General features: G+C 40.9%; 1 protein-coding gene across 25 annotated transcripts in view; it reads left to right on the forward strand.

Annotated features, from left to right (window-relative positions):
* Positions 1-26,621, forward strand: part of ABI3BP (ABI family member 3 binding protein) — a 463,829-nt gene that overhangs the window by 419,964 nt on the left and 17,244 nt on the right. For all 25 annotated transcript variants that reach the window (XM_056556215.1, XM_056556227.1, XM_056556223.1 and 22 more), the window contains one exon: positions 25,218-25,297. In XM_056556215.1, the coding sequence (XP_056412190.1) occupies positions 25,218-25,297 (80 nt within the window). The remainder of the gene's footprint in view (positions 1-25,217; positions 25,298-26,621) is intronic.

Genomic DNA, 26,621 nt, shown 5'->3' on the forward strand with positions numbered 1-26,621 from the left:
CTCTCTATATATATATATATATATATATATATAGTAAATTTGAGTAGCAGTATTAGTCCAGTGATGCAGATGCAAATATTACTTATATACTACTTATATGTCAAATAAAAATATAGGATAGTTAACTTAACCCTAGCCTACCCATTTATGTGAAGAATGGGGTTTTTGTTTCAAGTCCCATGCAAGTATATGGGACTTCTGGTACCTTACTCCACAAGCTCCGTTCTGCATCCCCTAGTGAATGCATCAGTCAGGCTGGAAAGCCACACCCTCCTTGCATACCATGCCCCATCTTGAAAAGACATGCCCTTCCTTTAAGCCACTCCCTTTTTATTTTCTACCCTTTTAGTGTATCGGTCTGGCTTGCAAGTCATGCCCACTCCCACAAAGCCATGCCCCATCTATTTTCGTCTTACAATATCTTTATCACAACTCAGGCCACCTGAGGTCAGGATATGAGGTTTAAATATGAAAACAGGATATTGGGATGAGATATGACAACGGGATATAAGGACTTGATATGAGGTTGGGATATGAGGATGGGATATGAGGTCGGGAAATGAGGTCGGGATATGTGGACGGGATATGTGGATGGGACATGAGGACGGAATATGAAGATGGGATATGAGTTTGGGATATGAGGACAGGATAGTAGGATGACATATGAGGACGGGATATGGGGACAGGATATGGGGACGGGATATGAGGATAGGATATGAGGTCGGGATTTGATGTTGGGATTTGAGGTCAGGATATGGGGACGGGATATGAGGTCGGTATATGAGGACAAAATATGAGGACAGGATATGAGGTCGGGATATAAGGAACAGATATGAGGTTGGAATATGAGAGGATTTGGGTCTGGATATGAGGAGGGGATTTGGGGTCGACATATGAGGAGGGGGGGATATTGGGTCAGGATATGAGGAATGGAAATATGAGGAGAAAACCTTCCTCCTTTGTTGCATTTCCTCCCCCACAAGGATAAGGTAGGAAAGGAAAAAATGGGCAACGCCAGGTACTCAGCTAGTAAATTAATGAATAATTAGCAAAATTTGCTGGAAAAGAAAGTATGTAACCAGGAGTCACATGGCTAGCACCTGCTTTATAATTGTAAATATTGCAAATGCACCATAGCAAAAACTTGTAACACATTAATATGCTGTTGTATACTTACAATTTCTACATACTGCCAGAACATACAGTATCTTACAATACAACTGGTAATTATGCTGCCTGGCCTTTACTCTCTATTAGCAGGTGACAAATATTAACCACAATTCTATTGTTCAGTACAGAAGATAATGAAAATAAAGCCGGCACTCACCATTCTTCTTAAAATTCTTGCTTTATTGTGCTTCACATGTGAAGCACAATAAAGCAAGAATTTTAAGAAGAATGGTGACTGCCGGCTTTATTTTCATTATCTTCTGTACTGGACTACTGTGACTATCTATCTATAAGCCAGAGCACCACAGTACACTCACCAGCGTTTTCCAGTATACTGTAGAGATCCCTCCACGTCCTCAGTACCGTATGCACATCTAAGAGTGACAATTCTATTGTTATTTAGGCATAGGTATCATTCAGCAAAATAAGTAAACAAACATAAAATATAACTAAAATGTGTGTGTGTTTTGCCTCAGGAGCCAGCAACATAAGCAAAACCATATGACTGGCAGATAATGTGACACTGTTAAAATGTGTAGAAACACTTATAAAAATAAAGAAGGAGAAAAAAATTACAACACTGCTTTTCTGTATGATAAAGTTCCTGTGCTCCAAGAGACACAAGCAGAATCTATACAAAAAAAACAACTGAAGTTTGTCCCCATATTAACCCTTTAACCCCTTAAGGACCCAGCCAATTTTCAGTGTAGGACACGGCCATTTTTTGTACATCAGACCACTGTCACTTTAAACATTAGTAACTCTGGGATGCTTTTACCTTTCATTCTGATTCCGAGAATGTTTTTTCGTGACATATTCTACCTTATGTTAGTGGTAAAATTTTGTCGATACTTGCATCATTTCTTGGTGAAAAATTCAAAAATTGATGAAAAAATTGAAAATGTTGCATTTTTTTTAACTTTGGAGCTCTCTGCTTATAAGGAAAATAAATATTCCAAATAAATTATATATTGATTCACATATACAATATGTCTACTTTATGTTTCCATCATAAAGTTGACATGTTTTTACTTTTGGAAGACACCAGAGGGCTTCAAAGCATAGAAGCAATTTTCAAATTTTTCACAAAATTTTCAAAATCGAAATTTTTCAGGGACCAGTTCTGTTTTGAAGTGGATTTGAAGGGCCTTCATATTAGAAATACCCCATAAATGACTCCATTATAAAAACTGCACCCCTCAAAGTATTCAAAAAGACATTCAAAAGGTTTGTTAACCCTTTAGGTGTTTCACGGGAATAGCAGCAAATTGAAGGAGAAAATTCAAAATCTTCATTTTTTACACTGGCATGTTCTTGTAGACCCAGTTATTGAATTTTTACAAGGGGTAAAAGGAGAGAAATCTTCCTAAAATGTGTAACCCAATTTCTTTCGAGTAAGAAAATACCTCATATGTGTATGTCAAGTGTTCGGTGGGCGCAGTAGAGGGCTCAAAAGGGAGCGACAGTGGGATTTAGGAGAGTGAGTTTTTCTGAAATGGTTTTTGGGGGGCATGTCACATTTATGAAGCCCCTATGGTGCCAGAACAACAAAAAAAACACGTGGCATACTATTTTGGAAACTTCACCCTTCAAGGCACGTAACAAGGGGTCCACAGAGCCTTAACACCCCACAGGTGTTTGACGACTTTTCGTTAAAGTTGGATGTGAAAAAGTATTTTTTTTTTCACTAAAATGCCAGTTTTTCCTTAAATTTTTACAAGGGATAATAGGACAAAATGACCCCCAAAATTTGTAACCCCATCTCTTCTGAGTATGGAAATACCCCATGTTAGGACCTAAAATGCTTTGCGGGCAAACTACAATACACCCCTCAAGGCACGTAACAAGGGGTAACAAGGGGTCCAGCAAGCCTTAACACCCCACAGGTGTTTGACGACTTTTCGTGAAAGTTGGATGTATAAATGATTTTTTCCACTAAAATGCTGGTTTTCCCTCAAATACATTTTTTTTTACAAGGGGTAATAGGACAAAATGCCCCCCAAAATTTGAAACCCCATCTCTTCTGAGTATGGAAATACCGCATGTGTGGACGTCAAGTGCTCTGCTGGCGCACTACAATGCTCAGAAGAGAAGGAGCGCCATTGAGCTTTTGGGAAAAAAAATTGTTTGGAATGGAAGTCAGGGGCCATGTGCGTTTACAAAGCCCCCCGTGGTGCCAGAATAGTGGACCGCCCCCCCCCACATGTGACCCTATTTTGGAAACTACACCCCTCACAGAATTTAATAAGGGGTGCAGTGAGTATTTACACCTCACTGGTGTTTGACAGATCTTTGGAACAGTGGGCTGAGCAAATGAAAAATTAAATTTTTCATTTTCACGGACCACTGTTCCAATAATCTGTCAGACACCTGTGGGGCGTAAATGCTCACTATACCCCTTATTACATTCCGTGAGGGGTGTAGTTTCCAAAATGCGGTCACATGTGGGTATTTATTTTTTTGCGTTTATGTCAGAACAGCTGTAAAATCAGCCACCCCTGTGAAAATCACCAATTTAGGCCTCAAATGTACATGGTACACTCTCACTCCTGAGCCTTGTTGTGCGCCCACAGAGCATTTTACTCCCACATATGGGGTATTTCTGTACTCAGGAGAAATTGCGTTACAAATTTTGGGGGTCTTTTTTTCCTTTTAACGCTTGTGAAAATAAAAAGTATGGGGTAACACCAGCATGTTAGTGTAAATTTTTTTTTTTACACTAACAAGCTGGTGTAGCCCCCAACTTTTCCTTTTCATAAGGGGTAAAAGGAGAAAAAGCCCCACAAAATTTGTAACGCAATGTCTCCCGAGTACGGAGATACCCCATATGTGGCCCTAAACTGTTTCCTTGACATACGACAGGGCTCTAAAGTGAGAGAGCGCCATGCGCATTTGAGGACTAAATTAGGGATTGCATAGGGGTGGATATAGGGGTATTCTGAGCCAGTGATTCCCAAACAGGGTGCCTCCAGCTGTTGCTAAACTCCCAGCATGCCTGGACAGTCAGTGGCTGTCCAGAAATCCTCGGAGTTGTTGTTTTGCAACAGCTGGAGGCTCCGTTTTGGAGACACTGCCATACAATACGTTTTTAATTTTTATTGGGGGGGACAGTGTAAGGGGGTGTATATGTTGTGTTTTACCCTTTATTATGTGTTAGTGTAGTGTAGTGTTTTTAGGGTACGTTCGCACTGGCGTGTTACGGTGAGTTTCCCGCTAGGAAATTTGCCGCAGCCCAAACTTGAAGCAAGAAACTTACTGTAAACCTGCCCGTGTGAATGTACCCTGTACGTTCACATGGGGGGGGGGGGGGGGGGGCAAACCTCCAGCTGTTTCAAAACTACAACTCCCAGCATGTACTGACAGACCGTGCATGCTGGGAGTTGTAGTTTTGCAACAGCTGGAGGCACACTGGTTGGAAAACCTTCAGTTAGTTTCTCTTATCTAGCTCAGTATTTTCCAACCAGTGTGCCTCCAGCTGTTGCAAAACTACAACTCCCAGCATGTACTGATCACCGAAGGGCATGCTGGGAGATGTAGTTATGCAACAGCTGGAGGTACGCAACTATAACTCCCAGCATGCCGAGACAGCTGTTTGGGCATGCTGGGATTTGCAGTTTTGCAACATCTGGAGGGCTACAGTTTTAGAGAACACTGCAAAGTGATCTCCAAACTGTGACCCTCCAGATGTTACAAAACTACAAATCTCAGCATGTCCGGACAGCAAACAGCTGTTTGGGCATGCTAGGAGTTGTAGTTTTGCAAGATCTGGAGGGATACAGTTTAGAGACCACTAGATAGTGGTCTCAAACTGTAGCCCTCCAGCTGTTGCAAAACTACATATTCCAGCATGCCCAAACAGCTGTTTGGGCATGCTGGGAGTTGTAGTTTTGCAACATCTGGAGGGCTACAGTTAGAGACCACTATCTAGTGGTCTCAGACTGTACCCTCCAGGTGTCGCTAGGCAACTCACCGGCTTCCGTAGGATCCAGCCGCACGACGTAGCCAGCAGCTTCCGGATCGGTAAGTGGATCTTGGGCGCCGGTCCCTGTCGGGTTTCCCTGTCCTGCCCCGCCTATTGTGGGTGGGCAGGATGGGGAAAATGAAAGTTAACCCCCTCGCCCCCGATCTGCTATTGGTGGTCGCGTCTAGACCGCCAATAGCAGGGATAGGAGGGGTGGCACCCCTGCCACCTCACTCCTATCTCTTCAGGGGGGTTGTGGTTGTCATGGACACCCGCGATCCCCCTTCTATTCCGGGTCACCATAGACCCGTAATGACCTGGAATCATGCAAATCACAAGTGTGAATTCACTTGCGATTTGCCGCGATCGCCGACATGGGGTGGTCTGATGACCCCCCCTGGGCCTTTGCACGGGATGCCTGCTGAATGATTTCAGCAGGCATCCCGGTCCACGGCGGGGGACGGAATTCTCCATGACGTACGCGTACGTCATGGGTCCTTAAGTACCAGTGTGTCATGACGTACGCGTACGCCAAGGGTCCTTAAGGGGTTAAAGGACTCAGGGTTTTTCTATTTTTGCACTTTCGTTCTTTCCTCCTTACCTTTAAAAAATCATAATTCTTTCAATTTTGCACCTAAAAATCCATATGATGGCTTATTTTTTGTGCCACTAATTCTACTTTGCAGTAACATCTGTCATTTTATACAAAAATGTATGGCGAAATGGAAAAAAAAGATCGTTGTGCAACAAAATTGAAGAAAAAACACAATTTTGTAACTTTTGGGGGCTCCAGTTTCTATGCAGTAAATTTTTTGGTAAAAATGACACATTCTCTTTATTCTGTAGGTCCATATGATTAAAATGATACCCTACTTATATAGGTTTGATTTTGTATTACTTCTGGAAAAAATCATAACTACATGCAGGAAAATGTATACGTTTAACTTTTTTATTTTTCCGTGTACAAAGCGGTATAAGGGCTCATTTTTGGCACCGTGATCTGAAGTTTTTAGCGGTACCATTTTTGTATTGATCAGACTTTTTGATTGCTTTTTGTAATTTTTTTCATGACATAAAAAGTGACCAAAAATACGCTATTTTGGACATTACGCCATTGACCGTGCAGTTTAATTAACAATATATTTTTATAATCCGGACATTTCCGCGTTTTTTTTTTAAATGGGAAAAGGGGGTGATTCAAACTTTTATTAGGGGAGGGGTTAAATTATCTTTACTAACTTTTTTTTCACTTGGGGGCTATAACACTGTACACTGATCTTTTACATTGATCATTGTTATGGGATAACCTATGAGATAACATTGATCAATGATTCTACCGATTGACTGCTCATTGTGTCCTGCAGCTGTTCGGGACACCGTGATTTCGCCGTGGCGGTCCCAAACAGCCCACTGAGCTAGCCGAGAGTAGTTTACTTTCACTTTAGACAGACGATCAACTTTGAATGCTGCGTCTAAAGGGTTAATAGTGCGCGGCACCACGATCAGTTAGCCACGGGTCCCGGCCGTTGTTAATGTCCCGTGGCCCCGTGTTATAGAAACGGAGCGGACTCAGGGCATACAGGTATGCCCTGGGTCCTTAACCCCTTAAGGACTCAGCCCATTTTGGCCTTAAGGACTCATACAATTTAACTTTTTACGTTTTCATTTTTTCCTGCTCGCCTTCTAAAAATCATAACTCTTTTATATTTTCATCCACAGACTAGTATGAGAGCTTGTTTTTTGCGCGACCAGTTGTCCTTTGTAATGACATCACTCATTATATCATAAAATGTATGGCGCAACCAAAAAACACTATTTTTGTGGGGAAATTAAAACGAAAAACGCAATTTTGCTAATTTTGGAAGGTTTTGTTTTCACGCCGTACAATTTACGGTAAAAATGACATGTGTTCTTTATTCTGAGGGTCAATACAATTAAAATGATACCCATTATTATATACTTTTATATTATTGTTGCGCTTAAAAAAAATCACAAACTTTTTAACCAAATTAGTACGTTTATAATCCCTTTATTTTGATGACCTCTAACTTTTTTATTTTTCCGTATAAGTGGCGGTATGGGGGCTCATTTTTTGCGCCATGATCTGTACTTTTTTTTGATACCACATTTGCATATAAAAAACTTTATAATATATTTTTTATAATTTTTTTTTAATAAAATGTATTAAAAAAGTAGGAATTTTGGACTTTTTTTATTTTTTTTCGTTCACGCCGTTCACCGTACGGGATCATTAACATTTTATTTTAATAGTTCGCACATTTACGCACCAGGCGATACCAAATATGTCTATAAAAAATGTTTTTTACGCTTTTTGGGGGTAAAATAGGAAAAAACGGACGTTTTACTTTTTTATTGGGGGAGGGGATTTTTCACTTTTTTTTTACTTTTACATTTTTTTTTACACTTGAATAGTCCCCATAGGGGACTATTCATAGCAATACCATGATTGCTAATACTGATCTGTTCAATGTATAGGACATAGAACAGATCAGTATTATCGGTCATCTCCTGCTCTGGTCTGCTCGATCACAGACCAGAGCAGGAGACGCCGGGAGCCGCACGGAGGAAGGAGAGGGGACCTCCGTGCGGCGTTATGAATGATCGGATCCCCGCAGCAGCGCTGCGGGCGATCCGATCGTTCATTTAAATCGCGAACTGCCGCAGATGCCGGGATCTGTATTGATCCCGGCACCTGAGGGGTTAATGGCGGACGCCCGTGAGATCGCGGGCGTCGGCCATTGCCGGCGGGTCCCTGGCTGCGATCAGCGGTTATGCTTAGGACGTAAATGTATGTCCTGGTGCGTTAAGTACCACCTCACCAGGACGTACATTTACGTCCTGCGTCCTTAAGGGGTTAACCCCTTAAGGACCCAGCCATTTTACACCTCAGGACCCGGCCATTTTTTGCAATTCTGACCACTGTCACTTTAAACATTAATAACTCTGGAATGCTTTTAGTTATCATTCTGATTCTGAGATAGTTTTTTCGTGACATATTCTACTTTAACATAGTGGTAAAATTTTGTGGTATCTTGCATCCTTTCTTGGTGAAAAATCCCAAAATTTTATGAAAAATTTGAAAATTTTGCATTTTTCTAACTTTGAAGCTCTCTGCTTGTAAGGAAAATGGATATTCCAAATAAAATTTTTTTTATTCACATATACAATATGTCTATTTTATGTTTGCATCATAAAATTTACGTGTTTTTACTTTTGGAAGTCACCAGAGGGCTTCAAAGTTCAGCAGCAATTTTCCAATTTTTCACAAAATTTCCAAACTCACAATTTTTCATGGACCAGTTCAGGTTTGAAGTGGATTTGAAGGGTCTTCATATTAGAAATACCCCACAAATGACCCCATTATAAAAACTGCACCCCCCAAAGTATTCAAAATGACATTCAGTCCGTGTTTTAACCCTTTAGGTGTTTCACAGGAATAACAGCAAAGTGAAGGAGAAAATTCACAATCTCCATTTTTTACACTCGCATGTTCTTGTAGACCCAATTTTTGAATTTTTACAAGGGGAAAAAGGAGAAAATGTATACTTATATTTGTAGCCCAATTTCTCTCGAGTAAGCACATACCTCATATGTCTATGTAAAGTGTTCGGCGGGCGCAGTAGAGGGCTCAGAAGCGAAGGAGCGACAAGGGGATTTTGGAGAGTACGTTTTTTTTAAATGGTTTTTGGGAGGCATGTTGCATTTAGGAAGCCCCTATGGTGTCAGAACAGCAAAAATCCCCCACATGGCATACCATTTTGGAAACTAGACCCCTTGAGGTACGTAACAAGGAATAAAGTGAGCCTTAATACCCCACAGGGGTTTCACGACTTTTGCATATGTAAAAAAATAAAAATAAAATTTCACTAAAATTTGTGTTTCCCCCGAAATTTCACATTTTTGCAAGGGTTAATAGCAGAAAATACCCCCCAAACATTGTAACCCCATCTCTTCTGAGTATGAAGGTACCCCATAAGTTGACCTGAGGTGTACTATGGGTGAACTACAATGCTCAGAAGAGAAGGAGTCATATTTGGCTTTTTGAGAGCAAATTTTGCTCGGGGGCATGTCACATTTAGGAAGCCCCTATGGTGCCAGGACAGCAAAAAAAAAAAAACACATGGCATACCATTTTGGAAACTAGACCCCTTGTGGAACGTAACAAGAAATAAAGTGAGCCTTAATACCCCACAGGGGTTTCACGACTTTTGCATACGTAAAAAAAAAAAAAATCACAAAAATGTGTGTTTCCCCCAAATTTCACATTTTTGCAAGGGTTAATAGCAGAAAATACCCCCCAAAATTTGTAACCACATCTCTTCTGAGTATGGAGGTACCCCATAAGTTGACCTGAAGTGCACTACGGACGAACTACAATGCTCAGAAGAGAAGGAGTCATATTTGGCTTTTTGAGAGCAAATTTTGCTCGGGGGGCATGTCGCATTTAGGAAGCCCATATGGTGCCAGGACAGCAAAATAACCCCCACATGGCATACCATTTTGGAAACTAGACCCCTTGAGGAACGTAACAAGGCATAAAATGAGCATTTACCCCCCACTGGTGTCTGTCATATCTTTGGAACAGTGGGCTGTACAACATTTTTAATTTGCACAGCCCACTCTTCCAAAGATCAGTCAGACACCTGTGGGGTGTAAATTCTCACTGCACCCCTCATTACATTCCGTGAGGGGTGTAGTTTCCGAAATGGGGTCACATGTGGGGTTTTGTTTTTTTTGCGTTTGTCAAAACCGCTGTAACAATCAGCCATCCCTGTGCAAATCACCTCAAATGTACATGGCGCACTCTCCCTTCTGGGCCTTGTTGTGCACCCCCAGAACACTTTACGCCTACATATGGGGTATCTCCGTACTCGGGAGAAATTGCGTTACAAATTTTGTGGGGCTTTTTTCCCCTTTACCTCTTGTCAAAATGAAAAGTATAGGGCAACACCAGCATGTTAGTGTAAAAAGTTTATTTTTTTACACTAACATGCTGGTGTAGACCCCAACTTCACCTTTTCATAAGGGGTGAAAGGAGAAAAAGACCCCCAAGATTTGTTAGTCAATTTCTCCCGAGTACGGCGATACCCCATATGTGGCCCTAAACTGTTGCCTTGAAATACGACAGGGCTCCGAAGTGAGAGCGCCATGCGCATTTGAGGCCTGAATTAGGGATTTGCATAGGGGTGGACATAGGGGTATTCTACGCCAGTGATTCCCAAACAGGTTGTCTCCAGCTGTTGCAAAACTCCCAACATGCCTGGACAGTCAACGGCTGTCTGGCAATACTGGGAGTTGTTGTTTTGCAACAGCTGGAGGCTCCATTTTGGAAAGAGTGGCGTACCAGGCGTTTTTCATTTTTATTGGGGAGGGAGGGGGGCTGTGTAGGGGTATGTGTATATGTAGTGTTTTTTACTTTTTATTTTATTTTGTGGTAGTGTAGTGTTTTTAGGGCACAGTCACACGGGCGGGGGGTTACAGCGAGTTTGAGCTGCCGCGCAAAATTTGCTGCATCGCAAACTTGCAGCCCGATACTCACTGTAAGCCCCCTGCCCATGTGAATGTACCCTGTACATTCACAGGGGGGGGGACCTCCAGCTGTTGCAAAACTACTACTCCCAGCATGCCTGAGAATGTTTGGGAGTTGTGGTTTTGCAACAGCTGGAGGCACATGGGTTGGGAAACACTGAGTTAGGAAACAATGTTTCCCAACCAGTGTGCCTCCAGCTGTTGCAAAACCACAACTCCCAAACATTCTCAGGCATGCTGGGAGTAGTAGTTCGGCAACATCTTTAGAGCCAGATGTTGCCGAACTACAACTCCCAGCATGCTTGGAGTTGTAGTTTTGCAACATCTGGAGGACTACAGTTTGCAGACCACTAATACAGTGGTTCCCAATCTGTGCCCTTCCAGATGTTGCAAAACTACAACTCCCAGTATGCCAAAACTGTCCAGGCATGCTGGGAGTTGTAGTTCTGCAACATCTGAAGGGCCAGATGTTACAGAACTACAACTCCCAGCATGCCTGGACAGTAAGGGCATGCTGAGGATGTGTAGTTTTGCAACATCTGGAAGGGCACAGTGGTCTCCAAACTGTGGACCTCCAGATGTTGCAAAACTGCAACTCCCAGCATGCCCAGATGCCAAGGGCTGTCTGGGCATGCTGGGAGTTGTAGTTTACAGGGTCCTATTACAGCAATGCATGTCGCTTTATGGCGACGTGCATTGCTGTAAAGGGCCCGACCGCGGCTGAAGATCTACTCACCTGTCGCCGCCGCCGCCGTCTTCATCGTCTGGATCCAGGTCTTCAGGGACGAGGTAAGTACCGGGGCCGGTCCCCAGCACTCCCCCGTCCCCCGCCGCATCCTCCGGTCTTCCTCCCGTCCTCTCCGGACTTTCAGGGGCCGGGCAGGACGGGAGGAAGTAACCGCCCTCCCCCCTGCGATTGGTCGGTTAACTAACCGACAGATCGCAGGGAATAGGAGGAGGTGGCAGGCTTGCCACCTCGCTCCGATACTTCAGCATGGTCCTGGCTGTCTGTGACAGCCGGGATCATGCAAAATTACCGGGTCGTCGGGTCCCAGAGACCCGATCAGCCCGGTATCGCCGCAGATCGCAAGGGCGATTTCCCTTGCGATTTGCAGCGATCGCCGACATGGGGGGCCTACATGGCCCCCCTCGGCGTTTGCCCTGGATGCCTGCTGAAGGATTTCAGCAGGCATCCGGTTCCGATCTCTGCCCGGCGAGCGGCAGAGACCGGAAAACGCCATGACGTATGCATACGTCATGGGTCCTGAAGAGGTTAAGAGGTTAAGAGGGGTACTCCGGTGGAAAACATTTTTTTTTTTTTAAATCCACTGGTGCCAAAAAGTTAAACAGATTTGTAAATGACTTCTATTAAAAAATCTTTATCTTTCCAGTACTTTTTAGCAGCTGTATGCTACAGAGGAAATTCTTTTCGAATTTCTTTTTTTTTCTTGTCCACAGTGCTCTCTGCTGACACCTGATGCCCGTATCAGGAACTGTCCAGAGCAGGAGAAAATCCCCATTGCAAACCTATGCTGCTCTGGACAGTTCCTGACATGGACAGAGGTGTCAGCAGAGAGCATTGTGGACAAAAAAAGAAATTCAAAAAGAAAAGAATTTTCTTCGAGCATACAGCTGCTAAAAAGTACTGGAAAGATAAAGATTTTTTAATAGAAGTCATTTACAAATCTGTTTAACTTTCTGGCACCAGCTGATTTAAAAAAAAAAAAAATGTTTTCCACTGGAGTACCCCTTTAACCTCTTAACCCCTTAAGGACTCAGCCCATTTTGGCCTTAAGGACTAAGACAATTTAATTTTTACGTTTTCATTTTTTCCTCCTCGCCTTCTAAAAATCATAACTCTTTTATATTTTCATCCACAGACTAGTATGAGGGCTTGTTTTTTGCGCGACCAGTTGTCCTTTGTAATGACATCACTCATTATATCATAAACACTATTTTTGTGGGGAAATTAAAACGAAAAACGCAATTTTGCTAATTTTGGAAGGTTTTGTTTTCACGCCGTACAATTTATGGTAAAAATGACATGTGTTCTTTATTCTGAGGGTCAATATGATTAAAATGATACCCATTATTATATACTTTTATATTATTGTTGCGCTTAAAAAAAATCACAAACTTTTAAACCAAATTAGTACGTTTATAATCCCTTTATTTTGATGACCTCTAACTTTTTTATTTTTCCGTATAAGTGGCGGTATGGGGGCTCATTTTTTGCGCCATGATCTGTACTTTTTTTTGATACCACATTTGCATATAAAAAACTTTTAATACATTTTTTATAATTTTTTTTAAAATAAAATGTATTAAAAAAGTAGGAATTTTGGACTTTTTTTATTTTTTTTCGTTCACGCCGTTCACCGTACGGGATCATTAACATTTTATTTTAATAGTTCGGACATTTACGCACGCGGCGATACCAAATATGTCTATAAAAAATGTTTTTTACGCTTTTTGGGGGTAAAATAGGAAAAAACGGACGTTTTACTTTTTTATTGGGGGAGGGGATTTTTCACTTTTTTTTAACTTTTACTTTTACATTTTTTTACATTTTTTTTTACACTTGAATAGTCCCCATAGGGGACTATTCATAGCAATACCATGATTGCTAATACTGATCTGTTCTATGAATAGGACATAGAACAGATCAGTATTATCGGTCATCTCCTGCTCTGGTCTGCTCGATCACAGACCAGAGCAGGAGACGCCGGGAGCCGCACGGAGGAAGGAGAGGGGACCTCCGTGCGGCGTTATGAATGATCGGATCCCCGCAGCAGCGCTGCGGGCGATCCGATCGTTCATTTAAATGGCGAACTGCCGCAGATGCCGGGATCTGTATTGATCCCGGCACCTGAGGGGTTAATGGCGGACGCCCGCGAGATCGCGGGCGTCGGCCATTGCCGGCGGGTCCCTGGCTGCGATCAGCAGCCGGGATCAGCCGCACATGACACGGGCATCGCTCCGATGCCCGCGGTTATGCTTAGGACGTAAATGTACGTCCTGGTGCGTTAAGTACCACCTCACCAGGACGTACATTTACGTCCTGCGTCCTTAAGGGGTTAAGGACCCATACCTGAATGCCCTGAGTCTGCTCCCTTTCTATAACGCGGGGTCACGGGACTCTAACAACGGCCAGGACCTGTGGCTAAAAGCGCGCGGCACTGATCGTGGTGCCGCACTCTATTAACCCTTTAGATGCGGCATTCAAAGTTGAAAGCCGTGTCTAAAGTGAAAGTAAACTACTCCCGGCTAGCTCAGTGGGCTATTTGGGACCGCCGCGGCGCAATCGCAGTGTCCCGAACAGCTGCAGGACACAAGGAGGGCCCCTACCTTCCTCCTGCCTGTCCGTTCGCCGAATGACTGCTCCGTGACTGAGATCCAGGCATGAGCAGTCAAGCGGAAGAATCATTGATCAATGTTATCCCATAGGTTATCCCATACCAATGATCAATGTAAAAGATCAGTGTGTGCGATGTTATAGCCCCCTAGTGAAAAAAAAGTTAATAAAAATCATTTAACCCCTCCCCTAATAAAAGTTTGAGTTTCGGCATGCGGCGATACCACATATGTTTATTTTCATTTACACAGTTTTTTTTTTTATGGGAAAAGGGGGGTGCCCTTTTCCCATTTAAAAAAAAAAACTGTGTAAATGAAAATAAACATATGTGTATCACCGCATGCCGAAACGGTCCTTAAGAGGTTAAAGGGGTACTCCGGTGGAAAACATTTTTTTTTAAATCAACTGGTGCCAGAAAGTTAAGCAGATTTGTAAAAGACTTCTATTAAAAAATCTTTATCTTTCCAGAACTTTCTAGCAGCTGTATGCTACAGAGGAAATTATTTTCTTTTTCGTCTTTTTTGTCCACAGTGCTCTCTGCTGATACCTCTGTCTTTGTCAGGAACTGTCCAGAGCAGCATAGGTTTGCAATGGGAATTTTCTCCTGCTCCGGACAGTTCCTGATACGGGCATCAGGTGTCAGCAGAGAGCACTGTGGACAAGAAAAAAAAAGGAATTCAAAAAGAAAAGAATTTCCTCTGTAGCATACAGCTGCTAAAAAGTACTGGAAGGGTAAAGATTATTTAATAGAAGTAATTAACAAATCTGTTTAACTTTCTGGCACCAGTTGATTTAAAAAAAAAAAAAAAAAAAAAAAAGCTTTCCACCAAAGTACCCCTTTAAGTTATCATGGTGTAAATCAGCCATTCTTTTCGTACACTCCACTTCCACATTTCCTATTTCACCATAACCCATAGTTAACCCCACCTCCATATGGAAGACGTTACACTGACAAGCATTCTTTCATACATCATATTACATCCTGATAATAAGATAGGTACTAGACTAGAGGAACCAATAATAAATGTCAGAAGGTATAGAGAAAACTGAATTTGACTGAAAGCTTGAGCCATACCAAAGTTTCCTATGCAAGATAGATCCCAAGAGGAAATGTCTAATACATAAGTTTCCATCGTGAACCATATTTCACAATAAGAATTATACGCATTCACCTCAGCAAAAGGGTTTGGAGGTATCAGAGATATAGCTCCAATTACATTGACTAGATGTACATATAATATTAGCACGGCAAAAGGTTTGGGGGTGTTATAGTCTGAGAGGATGTTTGCACGTAGCAGTGTTTGAAAGACAGAGACAGTGGAGCCAACAGAGGATTGTGAATCAGATAACCCATCTATCATCATGCCTCCAGCAATATTTGGTGGGAGAAATACATTGCAAAGTTTAATAATATTTCTTTTTTACATTAGGGACTTACCTCTGGTGTAGCATTAGTGGAATGTAATAGCCTTTATGGTTTATATTTCTTCATGGACATTTCTAGGAAATGTAATTTGTTTTTTTTTGTTTTTTTTTATGTATGTAGAAATTATATAGGAGTGAATCTGACTGAAAGCTTGAGCCATACAGAACAAAGTTTTCTATGCATGAGGAAACATTTAAAACATAAGTTATCATGAACCATATTTCACAATAAGAGTTATATGCATTTACCTCAGCAAAAGGGTTTTGGGGTATCAGAGATGAAGCTCCAATTACATTGACTAGATGTATGTACAATATTGTGTACATATGCATACATACAAAATGTGGCATAGTCATTTACATGGGAGGAAAGAAAAATTTTTTAAAAGCCTCATAGATCACAAGAATAACAGGGCCAGTGGCATGTAGTCAACAAGGCCCAGGCCTAGGACGGCACTTTATCAGGGGGGGGAAGCCAAACCCCCCCTATTTTACTGTACCACTTTAAGATTAGGCGCAGTGCCCTCTGTCTAGTGGGGTCGTTGCAGCACCTGGATTTCTCGTTGGCTTCTGGGAATTAGTCAGCACTGGGAAAAGCAGGATGGGTGTAAGAGAATTTCAACGTGGAGTAGGGCTGGGGAGGCCATAGAAGAAGAGGCAATATATGCTCAAGGGAAGGGCTGTTGGTAGCAGCAGGGGGTAGGGGGGGTGAATGGGCCCAGGCCTAGGGCAGCAGAAAACTAAAATGCATGACTGGCCATGGGTGGTGTATACCAACTGGTATGCTCATTTATTATTCTTGGATTGGAATTTTTACAACATGAATGGGTCATCACTGCAATGTTTAACTCTGGCTCATATTTTACAGATTTCTCAGTGACAACAGAGACTTTATGAGATATACAAAAGTAAAAATTGTACTTGGTTCTGACTGTACATAAATAATTTCCTATTATGCAGATAACATAAAAAATCATACTATTAGGTATTTAAAAAAGACAACAAAGACCTAATGAACCACTAAAATCAGATGTTTTGAAAGTGTATTAGGATGTATATTAACCAAAGAACAAATAGTTCACTGATACAATAGAAAAATTTCTATTCAATGTTATATTTGTAGACCTAATTTCAGGAACAATCTCTCATCCACTTGTAGGATGTATGAGCTCAGCAACATGTGCTAGTCAGATAGTACACACTGAATATAAATACATTACTTTTCCCTTTAAAGGACATCTGCAGCGAACAAAACTTCGATAAGATAAGATGTCTAAGGGCGGAGTACCCCTTTAATGCTTTATAGTACACTAACCATCCTAAAGCGTTACTGTCATAAAAATAATAATTAAAATAAAAAATAACTTTGACCTGACATGCAGACATGTCAAATGTTTTGATAATTTTGGGTCTCACTGATGAGACCCCCAGTAATTTCTAGCTAATGCGGCTATATCTAGACATTGATTGGGGTCTCAGCACTAAGACTCCGACAGATCAAAACTTTTCACATGTCTGCATGAAATGTCTATATTTTTTTTTAACGACAGTAACACTTTGAGTAACTTTACATTTTTAGACAGCCATGCACTTGGTATGATATGTTGTACTTTTTGTATATACTACTCACACATTTATGAAAACATTGTCATAAACATTGTAAAAGTACACAAATGCATTAAAATCCAACTACAAAATGGGTTTTATAATTCCAAGTATTACAACATGGAGGGAAATACTGGACTCGAAGAAACTAGAGACAAGCCTACTGACCACTGACTTGTCTGGCATGTCAGTCTCTAAAGTAATGTTTAATTATGTACACCATATGAGGTATAGTATCTGTTTTATATTAACTATAATGTTTACTGTGACATTTAAGAAGATCCTGTGTTAGAACCAGATTTCTTTCTTCTTAACTTTACTAGGGCCAGGTATTCATATTTAACATATGGCAAAGGTTTAATATGACACCATTACTTTCATGACATATTGCTGATTTGTGGCCTCCCGCCTTTCAATCTACAGTACAGCCACTAGATAACAAGGCATATGCAACTCTATGTGCTCACTCTTTGTAACCTTGCTTTGACTTCAAGTGGAACCATTTGCCTTAAAAGGGGAATGACTGGTCATTTTACTGTATCTGTATGATTTTGTGAACAGTGGGAGCACAAGTGAGTTAGGAAAGCAATGGTCAGATGCTTTTTGTATCAGTCCTGACAGCATTAAACAGCATATCAAATACACTATATATCCGAGCTCAGCATCTCCTCCATCTATCCTATGCTGGTCTAACATAGGTTAGTATAAAAGACCTAACAGAGCCACTTTAAGCTTTGTGCCAAAGTCATTCTTAGCTCATTTCTTTGCACCTAATGTAAGGATAATGGCACTTTCCTCGTTCAAGATGCTGTTATTTTTTGTTCTGGGTGTGATGACTCTTTGCACTTCTACATATAGTGCCATGGAGCTGTCACACTTTTCGACAGTTCTTGTACAGTGAACTAAAATAAGTTCCCTACCATTAAAAGCTCTGATCACATCGCTCATATTAAGCAGTGTTTCTAAAGGCAAATGCTTCTTCATTAAAAGAAAACTGTCATCAGAGTCACTGCACAAACCTGCTGCTACAGGCAGCTAGTGCAGGTGACACTAAGGACAACCATACTCACGTGTCCACGATCTATGCTCCCCTTGTCCCGGTATTGTCATCTGTTCCCTCCATTTGGCCAGCAGGTTTGGAGCACTGGCAGATCTTTATGACGTCACTGGTACTGTTTCCCTAGGCCTGTCTGCAGCAGGGCCCAGCAGATAAACAGCAGGGGTAATGCCACTAAGCTCCATCTGTGCCCCAAGCCTGCCGGACAAATGGAGGGAACAGATGAAGAGACCAGGACAACGGGAGCACGTATCGAGGACACATGAGTATGGTTGTCGTCAGTGTCACCCACACTACTTGCCTGTAGCAGCAGGTTAGTGCAGTGACACTGATGACAGTTTTCCCCTAAAGCTATTGCTGTTAAGGACATCACAGATATTCCCCTTGCAGCGGGATCTCATAGATCTCTGCCCGTCTCTGTATACAAATCACTAGTAATACTGTTATCTAGTTATAGGTTAGACTAAGAAAAAAACATTTACTTTTAGAATTCATCCCTCCAAAGAATAAAATTTAGCTTTAAATATAAAGTCCCAAAACACCCTTAGACATAAAAGGGATGATATTTGATAATACTTTTAAATCAATGTTTGTTGATATGCATATTTTGCCCCTTTTGCTACTGTTACAAACTGAAACTCAAATTGACTTAACAGACTTTTGATAGGACCACCTATTTGGTAGAACCACCTTTCGCTGCAAGTCTTTTGGGTATATGCCTCTACCAGCTTTGCACATCTAGAGATGGAAATGATTGTCTATTCTTCTAGGCAAAAAAGCTGAAGCTCAGTCAGATTCTGAGTCTGGGCTTTGAATTGACTATTATAAGACATTAACATATTTCTAGCTAAGCCATTTCATTGCTTATCAAAACCTGAGCAGAGGAAAAGTTGACCAGTTTCCCATAACAACCTATCAGATTGCTTCTTTAATTTTGAAAAAGGCTTTTGACGCAATCTGATTGGTTGCTATGGAAAACTGGTCAACTTTTTTTAACAGGTTTTGATAACTCTCCCAAATTGTTCTGATGAAAGATGAACCTCTGTCCCAGTCTCAAGTCTTTTGTAGACTGCATTAGATTGTATTGAAGGATTGTCCTGCATTTGGCTCCATTAGTCTTTACATCTATTCTGACCAGTTTCCCTGTACCTGCTAAAGAGTAGCATCCTCACAGCATGCTGCCACTACCACCACCATGTTTAACTCTAGGGATGGTGTGCTCAAGGTGATAGGTAGTGTTGGGTTTCCATCTCCAGAATTACCATGGGCCTCTTGGTTGCTTCGCTGATTAATTTTCTCCTTGCCCACCTTGTCAATTCGGGTGGATGATCTTGTCTTGGTAGGTTTTCAATTGTGCCATTTCTATCCATTTACTAATCATAGATTTTATGACAGTCCATAGGCTGTTCCATGCATTTGAATTTTTTTTTTTTTATAACCTAACCATGCTTTGTACTTCTTCACAACTTTATCCCGGACATGTTTGATTGCACTACTTGGTCATGTTGTTGTTTGTTCAGTAATGCACTCGAACAAACTCTGAGACCTTCACAGAACATGTGTATTTATGTGGAGATTAAATTGCAGACAGGTGGACCCTATTTACTAATTATGTGACTTACAAATGTGACTTATGAAGGCAATTGGTCACACCAGATCTTTTGTTAGGTGTCTGACAGTAAAGGGGGTCAATACATGCACTAAATACTTTTCAGATTTTTATTTAAATGATTTAAAAAATCCATGTAATATTTCCCCCACCTACAAATTTTGTGTGGTCCATTAAACAAAATCACAGTGAAATAAATTTGAATCTGTGGTTATACCATGACAAAATGCCTAAACGTGCAAGGCACTGTATATTTTATCTCAAAGGGCTCTAGATTTTTACAATTCTAGCAATTTGTCTATTTGCCTTACATCAGGCTGGTAGTAAGATTCTTTATAAATGGGTTTTGTAGACCCAGAAAAAAAGTAATATTCTCTTGCTCTGATCCCCCAAAGCTGTCGTTCTCACATTCCCAGTCCTACTGCCATTCAGTGCACTAAACACAGGGGTGACCTGTCTCAGCCACTGATTGGCTGAATGGACATATCCTGTGGGGTCAAAGAGTCACATGAACCAGGAAGCTGCACTGAGCATCAAGGACTGGGGACGGGGGGGAATGTTGGGAATCATGCAACGGAATATGGCTTTCTTCTTTATTGCCACAATGTTCCAGTTATATTTTTTTTTTACATGGGTCGGACAACTCCTTTAACCTATACAATCACAATTGCACTTGGTTGGAAGAACTATGAACACTACATTTTGTCCTCAATTTACCTTTTATGGTTTTTGTATGAAGATAAAAAATGGATTCACATAGACACAATTTTACCATTTGAAACAATATAAGCTTTTCTGACCTTTGTTTAATGGTATTAATATATCACTGTAAAATGAATTATAGTGATGACTTTGGTGTCAAGTATGCAGCAGATGCAAATGGAATCTTGGACTATGAACTGTTTAATAATAAAGCTTTAACAATGATGGATTGTCCCTTCAAAACAAGTGGTCCATTTTGTACAGCTGGCATTGGAAAAGGTTTTCACCTACTTAAGTTTATTTATGTTATTTTTGAAAGCTTCTCTGTTCCTTTCATTTAAAATATTTAGCTCTGACCATTTCATTCACAAACCAATTTAGTTATATCTGTTAAATAAATATCCATATCAAGATCATATGTGGTCACTTTAAATAGCCCACCTTTAGAGCTTCCAGAAGTGAAGATGGAGTAGAAGAAATGTTATAACATTTTTCATGCATTTAATTTATTTACAAAGTAGAATTAATGTTTTGTTTTGCTTTGCTATGTACCCTTTAGAAGGCTAAATATACACATTGGCAATTTCCGTGTAAGGTTTTTGATGAAAAACGGATTCCTCAAAACTGAAATAAACTGTATCAAAATGTGTACAAATTTTAAAAATGATGGTCGGTTGCATCCGTTTTTTAAGAAAAAAAACGTATACGTTTTTAACTTTTCACTCCATTTTGAATAAAGTTTCACTTGTTTGATTGAAATTCCAATAAAAAAAAACTGTGCAAAGTCAAAAACCGTATGGTGAAAACTGGATGGAACTGTACGCACATACGGTTCTGTATGGTTCCCATTGACTCCCATTTTTTGACATACTGTTTACAATGTTTAGTCAATGCATACGTATTTCTATACAGTTCCATGCGGTTTTTAACTTGAAACCGTATACGGGAATTGAATAGCAAAAATGTGGTGTGCATGCCCCCTAATACAGAAATGTGTTGTCCCTCATACTGCTGTGTATCACATTTTGGTTTCAGAGAAGCCCCAAATGATGCTCATAGCATCGATTAAATAGGGGTATCTGCTTTGACAATCTTTTATTTATTTTATTTTCTACTAAGAAAATATTTTCTTAGAAAAAAAAATGTAATAAGGGTTCTCCCACTGCTTGGACCCCAACATCCGCTTTTAACATTTTTGAGAATCCTGCTGCAAGCTTCCAATTCCTATGCAGAAGCAGGGAAAAGCATTTCATTATGCCCACTGAAATCAATGGACTGTCTTTGTAATGTACAGTATACATGTCTAGGGTTCTTGAAGCTTCTCTCTACTCTGGTTCATTGATGGAGGTCCAGAATGAGGTACTTTGAAAGAAAGATCTGTATCAGTATCAGTTTGTACTGTTCTGCAGAGCTCTCTTGACCAAACCTTACCCTAAATCAGATGAACAAAGCCAAACGGGATTCATCAATAAGATTTCTAACATTTGACTATAGATGTAGAATACCTGATTAAATTGGTTGTTCACTTATGAATGTTTTTTTAATTTTTGATTTTCCAATTCCCAAGGGTAAGGCTATGTTCAACAACAACAACAACAAAAAATCCTAATAAATTGCATTGAATTCTATGCGAGGATGTCTGTCAGGTGACATGATGTTTTATTTTATGTTAGCATTTTTGCACATTTTGGACTTATAATGGAAGCACAAAATGGCTGGTGTGCAAACACAGCTGAAAACACAAAAAGGCACAGAAAACTTAAAATGCCAGAATAAAACATCAGAAAGTTAAAGACTCATTTTGCCTGTAAAAACTACTGTTTGGGAGGTTTTGGGGCTCAAACTAAATCTCAAAATGTGTACATATTTTTTTAAAGTCACAGATACAACAACAGTCAACTAAATGGTTTCTGGGAAATAAACCTATAATATAGAATGTACACCCTATGTTACTGAGCAACTATTTGAATGTTTCCATAAAGGTAAAATAATAATTCAGACTTTAGTATATAGGTATAGGGTTTAATATCTAATCAGGGAAATTCTGATTTAAAGAGTGCAAAGAGTACATAAAAATGTCAGAGATTCATTTGTTTTAATGATTAAGTAATATGCAGCTGGAGTGTACAACAATATTCTCTGCAGCTGGATGAAAAATTGACTTTTTTGCTTTGGATATCAAACACTGATCATTGATCTTTTGGCAGAAAATGCAATTGAATGCTAAAAAGATAAAAGTATATATATATATATATATATATATATATATATATATATATATGTTGCGTGGTGGAAGGAGCCAGCTCGGATTCTAGGTCCTGAGAGTGCTCTGCTCCTCAGGACAAGATTCAATGTCCATTTAAAATGCAGTATCAAGGAAGAAGCGGCACTCCAATGTAGCATGTAAAAAAGTGGTTTATTCACCCATCCAGTCACAAGTGCTACGTTTCGGTCTACCCAATGAGACCTTTAGTCAGGCTTGAGAAAGGTCTCATTGAGTAGACCGAAACGTAGCACTTGTGACTGGATGGGTGAATAAACCACTTTTTTACATGCTACATTGGAGTGCCGCTTCTTCGTTGGTAATATATATATATATATATATATATATATATATATATACTGCTCAAAAAATAAAGGGAACACTTAAACAACACAATGTAACTCCAAGTCAATCACACTTCTGTGAAATCACATTGTCCACTCAGGAAGCAACACTGATTGACAATCAATTTCACATGCTGTTGTGCAAATAGAACAGACAACAGGTGGAAGTTATAGGCAATTAGCAAGATGCCCAAATAAAGGAGTGGTTCCTCAGGTGGTGACCACAGACCACTCCTCAGTTCCTATGCTTCCTGGCTTATGTTTTGGTCACATTTGAATACTGGCGGTGCTTTCACTCTAGTGGTAGCATGAGACAGAGTCTACAACCCACACAAGTGGCTCAGGTAGTGCAGCTCATCCAGGATGACACATCAGTGTGAGCTGTGGCAAGAAGGTTTGCTGAGTCTGTCAGCGTAGTGTCCAGAGCATGGCGGCGCTACAAGGAGACAGGCTAGTACATCAGGAGATGCGGAGGAGGTCGTAGGAGGGCAACAACCCAGCAGCAGGACTGCTATCTCCGCCTTTGTGCAAGGAAGAGCAGGAGGAGCACTGCCAGAGCCCGGCAAAATGACCTCCAGCAGGCCACAAATGTTCATGTGTCCACTCAAACGGTAAGAAACAGACCCCCTGAGGGTGGTATGAAGGCCCGACGTCCACAGGTGGGGGTTGTGCTTACAGCCCAACACCGTGCAGGACGTTTGGCATTTGCCAGAGAACACCAAGATTGGCAAATTCTTCACTGGCACCCTGTGCTCTTCACAGATGAAAGCAGGATCACACTGAGCACATGTGAAAGATGTGACAGAGTCTGGAGACGCCATGGAGAACGTTCTGCTGCCTGCAACATCCTCCAGCATGACCGGTTTGGCGGTGGGTCAGTAATGGTGTGGGGTGGCATTTCTTTGGGGGGCCGCACAGCCCTCCATGTACTTGCCTGAGGTAGCCTGACTGCCATTAGGTACCGAGATGAGATCCTCAGACCCCTTGTGAGACCATATGCTGGTGCGGTTGGCCGTGGGTTCCTCCTAATGCAAGACAATGCGAGACCTCATATGGCTGGAGTGCGTAAGCAGTTCCTGCAAGAGGAAGGCATTGATGCTATGGACTGGCCTGCCCTTTCCCCAGACCTGAATCCGATTGAGCACATCTGGGACATCATGTCTCGCTCCATCCACCAATGCCACGTTGCACCACAGACTGTCCAGGAGTTGGCGGATGCTTTAGTCACCTCATCAGGAGCATGTCCAGGCATTGTAGGGAGGTCATATGGGTACATGGAGACCACACACTACTGAGCCTCATTTTGACTTGTTTTAAGGACATTACATCAAAGTTGGATCAGCCTGTAGTGTGGTTTTCCACTTTGATTTTGAGTGTGACTCCATATCCAGACCTCCATGGGTTGATAAATTAGATTTCCATTGATAATTTTTGTGTGATTTTGTTGTCAGCACATTCAACTATGTAAATACTGAAGTATTTCATGCAATTAGTTCATTCATTCAGATCTAGGATGTGTTATCTTAGTGTTCCCTATATTTTTTTGAGCAGTGTATATAAATTTTTATTTACACTTATTTGAAGATGCTATTGAGTCTATTATTAATAGTATTAAAAAGCAGAGCAATGCATATATGCCTAAATAATTAAAAATAAAAGATTGGGGTTCAATGAAAATGTGCGACCAGCATTCATTCAATGCGACAAAAGTCTTCTGTTCTCAAGACCAGCAGGTGTTTTAGCGATTGGACCACCACTGATCCACTAGTTTTCCCCTATACTGTGCAAAAAGGATTTTTCAGCTTTTCTACATTCACATTCTCTGTCTCCAACATATGTATTCTAATAAAAACAAGAACAGATCTTAGAAAATGAGTTTTGCAGAGATTTTCTCTTTTCCACTGCTAGGTCCAAACCTGTTATACTTATGCAACGTTGTACTTCTTAAAAAGCTTCCAGCACCCCAGTTTAATGTGACCTTACTTTATTTTTCCTACAAGATGTCAACATATTTACAGTAGTTAAAACTATGACACAATTCTGGACAGATTTCTTAGTTATCAGATTAACCTCATGGTGCAGTCATAGTGCCGGCCCCACATAATGATGGCACAGAGTCCAATTTATGAGACCATTTATAGGAAAACCACTAATTGAGGTTCTCTTCATTTTATAGTTATGAGTTCAAAGTGATACCAATAAATCCTCTTGGTGAAGGACCAGGCAGTGCAACAGTAGGATTTAACACAGAATCAGGTAATTATATACTTTTTTTTACTGTTGGTCGGTATCTCTACATAAAGTCATGTTACAGAAATATACCTATATTCAAGTCAACTATTTTGCTTCCAGTGACACACTTTTATGTTCCATCAACTGATAGTAAATAGAAAAAAAACTAGATAGTATGGAATTTATTATAGTTGATATCAATAGGATTGATCAGTTGATGTCTGTTAGACTTTATTCCATTAGGGTTCTGTTGCTTTTCATGGACAAAACATTATAGTTTGTAACACCATTTTCTCCAGTAGAAGTCTATGGGATCTTTCATCAGCTGACAAAGATTTTTATCATAGTTATGTCTATAAGAGTCTAACCTTCACTTTTTGTCCAGTAGCATAAGTCTCAATTTTAGTAGGACTTGTCCTCAAATTACTAAATAAAAAAAATTGGGTAGATTTTATTCTAAAATGCATTGAAAGAAATGTTTCTAAAACCACAATGGTGGAAAGGGTTTATAATGTAGCTTAAATGGCCACTGCCAGATACAAAAACTTTTTATATGTTGTACTGCATGGCAAAACATTAACCTTTCTAGTATACTTCATAAGAATTTTTTTTTCATTTTTATAGAAATCATGGCTTATAAAATCATGGCTTTGTACCAGCTGAAGCACAGGCATGGACAAAGTCCAGTAAATGAGGGTGGGCTAGCACTCCTCTGTCCTCCCTCCTGTCTGATAGAACAGGAGAGAGCACAGAGGAGTCCTAACAGACAGGAGAGAGCACAGAGGAGTCCTATCAGACAGGGGAGACCACAGAGGAGTCCTATCAGACAGTTGAGAGCACAGAGGAGTCCTATCAGACAGGAGAGAGCACAGTGGAGTACTATCAGACAGGAGAGAGAACAGAGGAGTACTATCAGACAGGAGAGAGTACAGAGGAGGGGTATTAGTACTCCTCTGTGCTCTCTCCTGTCTAATATCCCTCCTCTGTACACTCTCCTGTCTGATAGTACTCATCTGTGCTCTCTCCTGTCTATTAGACAGGAGAGAGTACAGAGGAGGGGTATTAGACAGGAGAGAGCACAGAGGAGTACTATCAGACAGTAGAGAGCACAGAGGAGTGGCTATCAGACAGGAGAGAGCACAGAGGAGTGCTATCAGAAAGGAGAGAGCACAGAGGAGTACTAGCAGACAGGAGAGAGCACTGAGAAGTGCTATCAGACAGGACAGTGCACAGAGGAGTCCTAACAGACAGGAGAGAGCACAGAGGAGTGCTATCAGACAGGAGAGAGCACAGAGGAGTGCTATCAGACAGGAGAGAGCACAGAGGAGTGCTATCAGACAGGAGAGAG

This window comes from Hyla sarda, chromosome 2 (assembly GCF_029499605.1).
Source record: "Hyla sarda isolate aHylSar1 chromosome 2, aHylSar1.hap1, whole genome shotgun sequence".
Lineage (NCBI taxonomy): Eukaryota > Metazoa > Chordata > Amphibia > Anura > Hylidae > Hyla > Hyla sarda.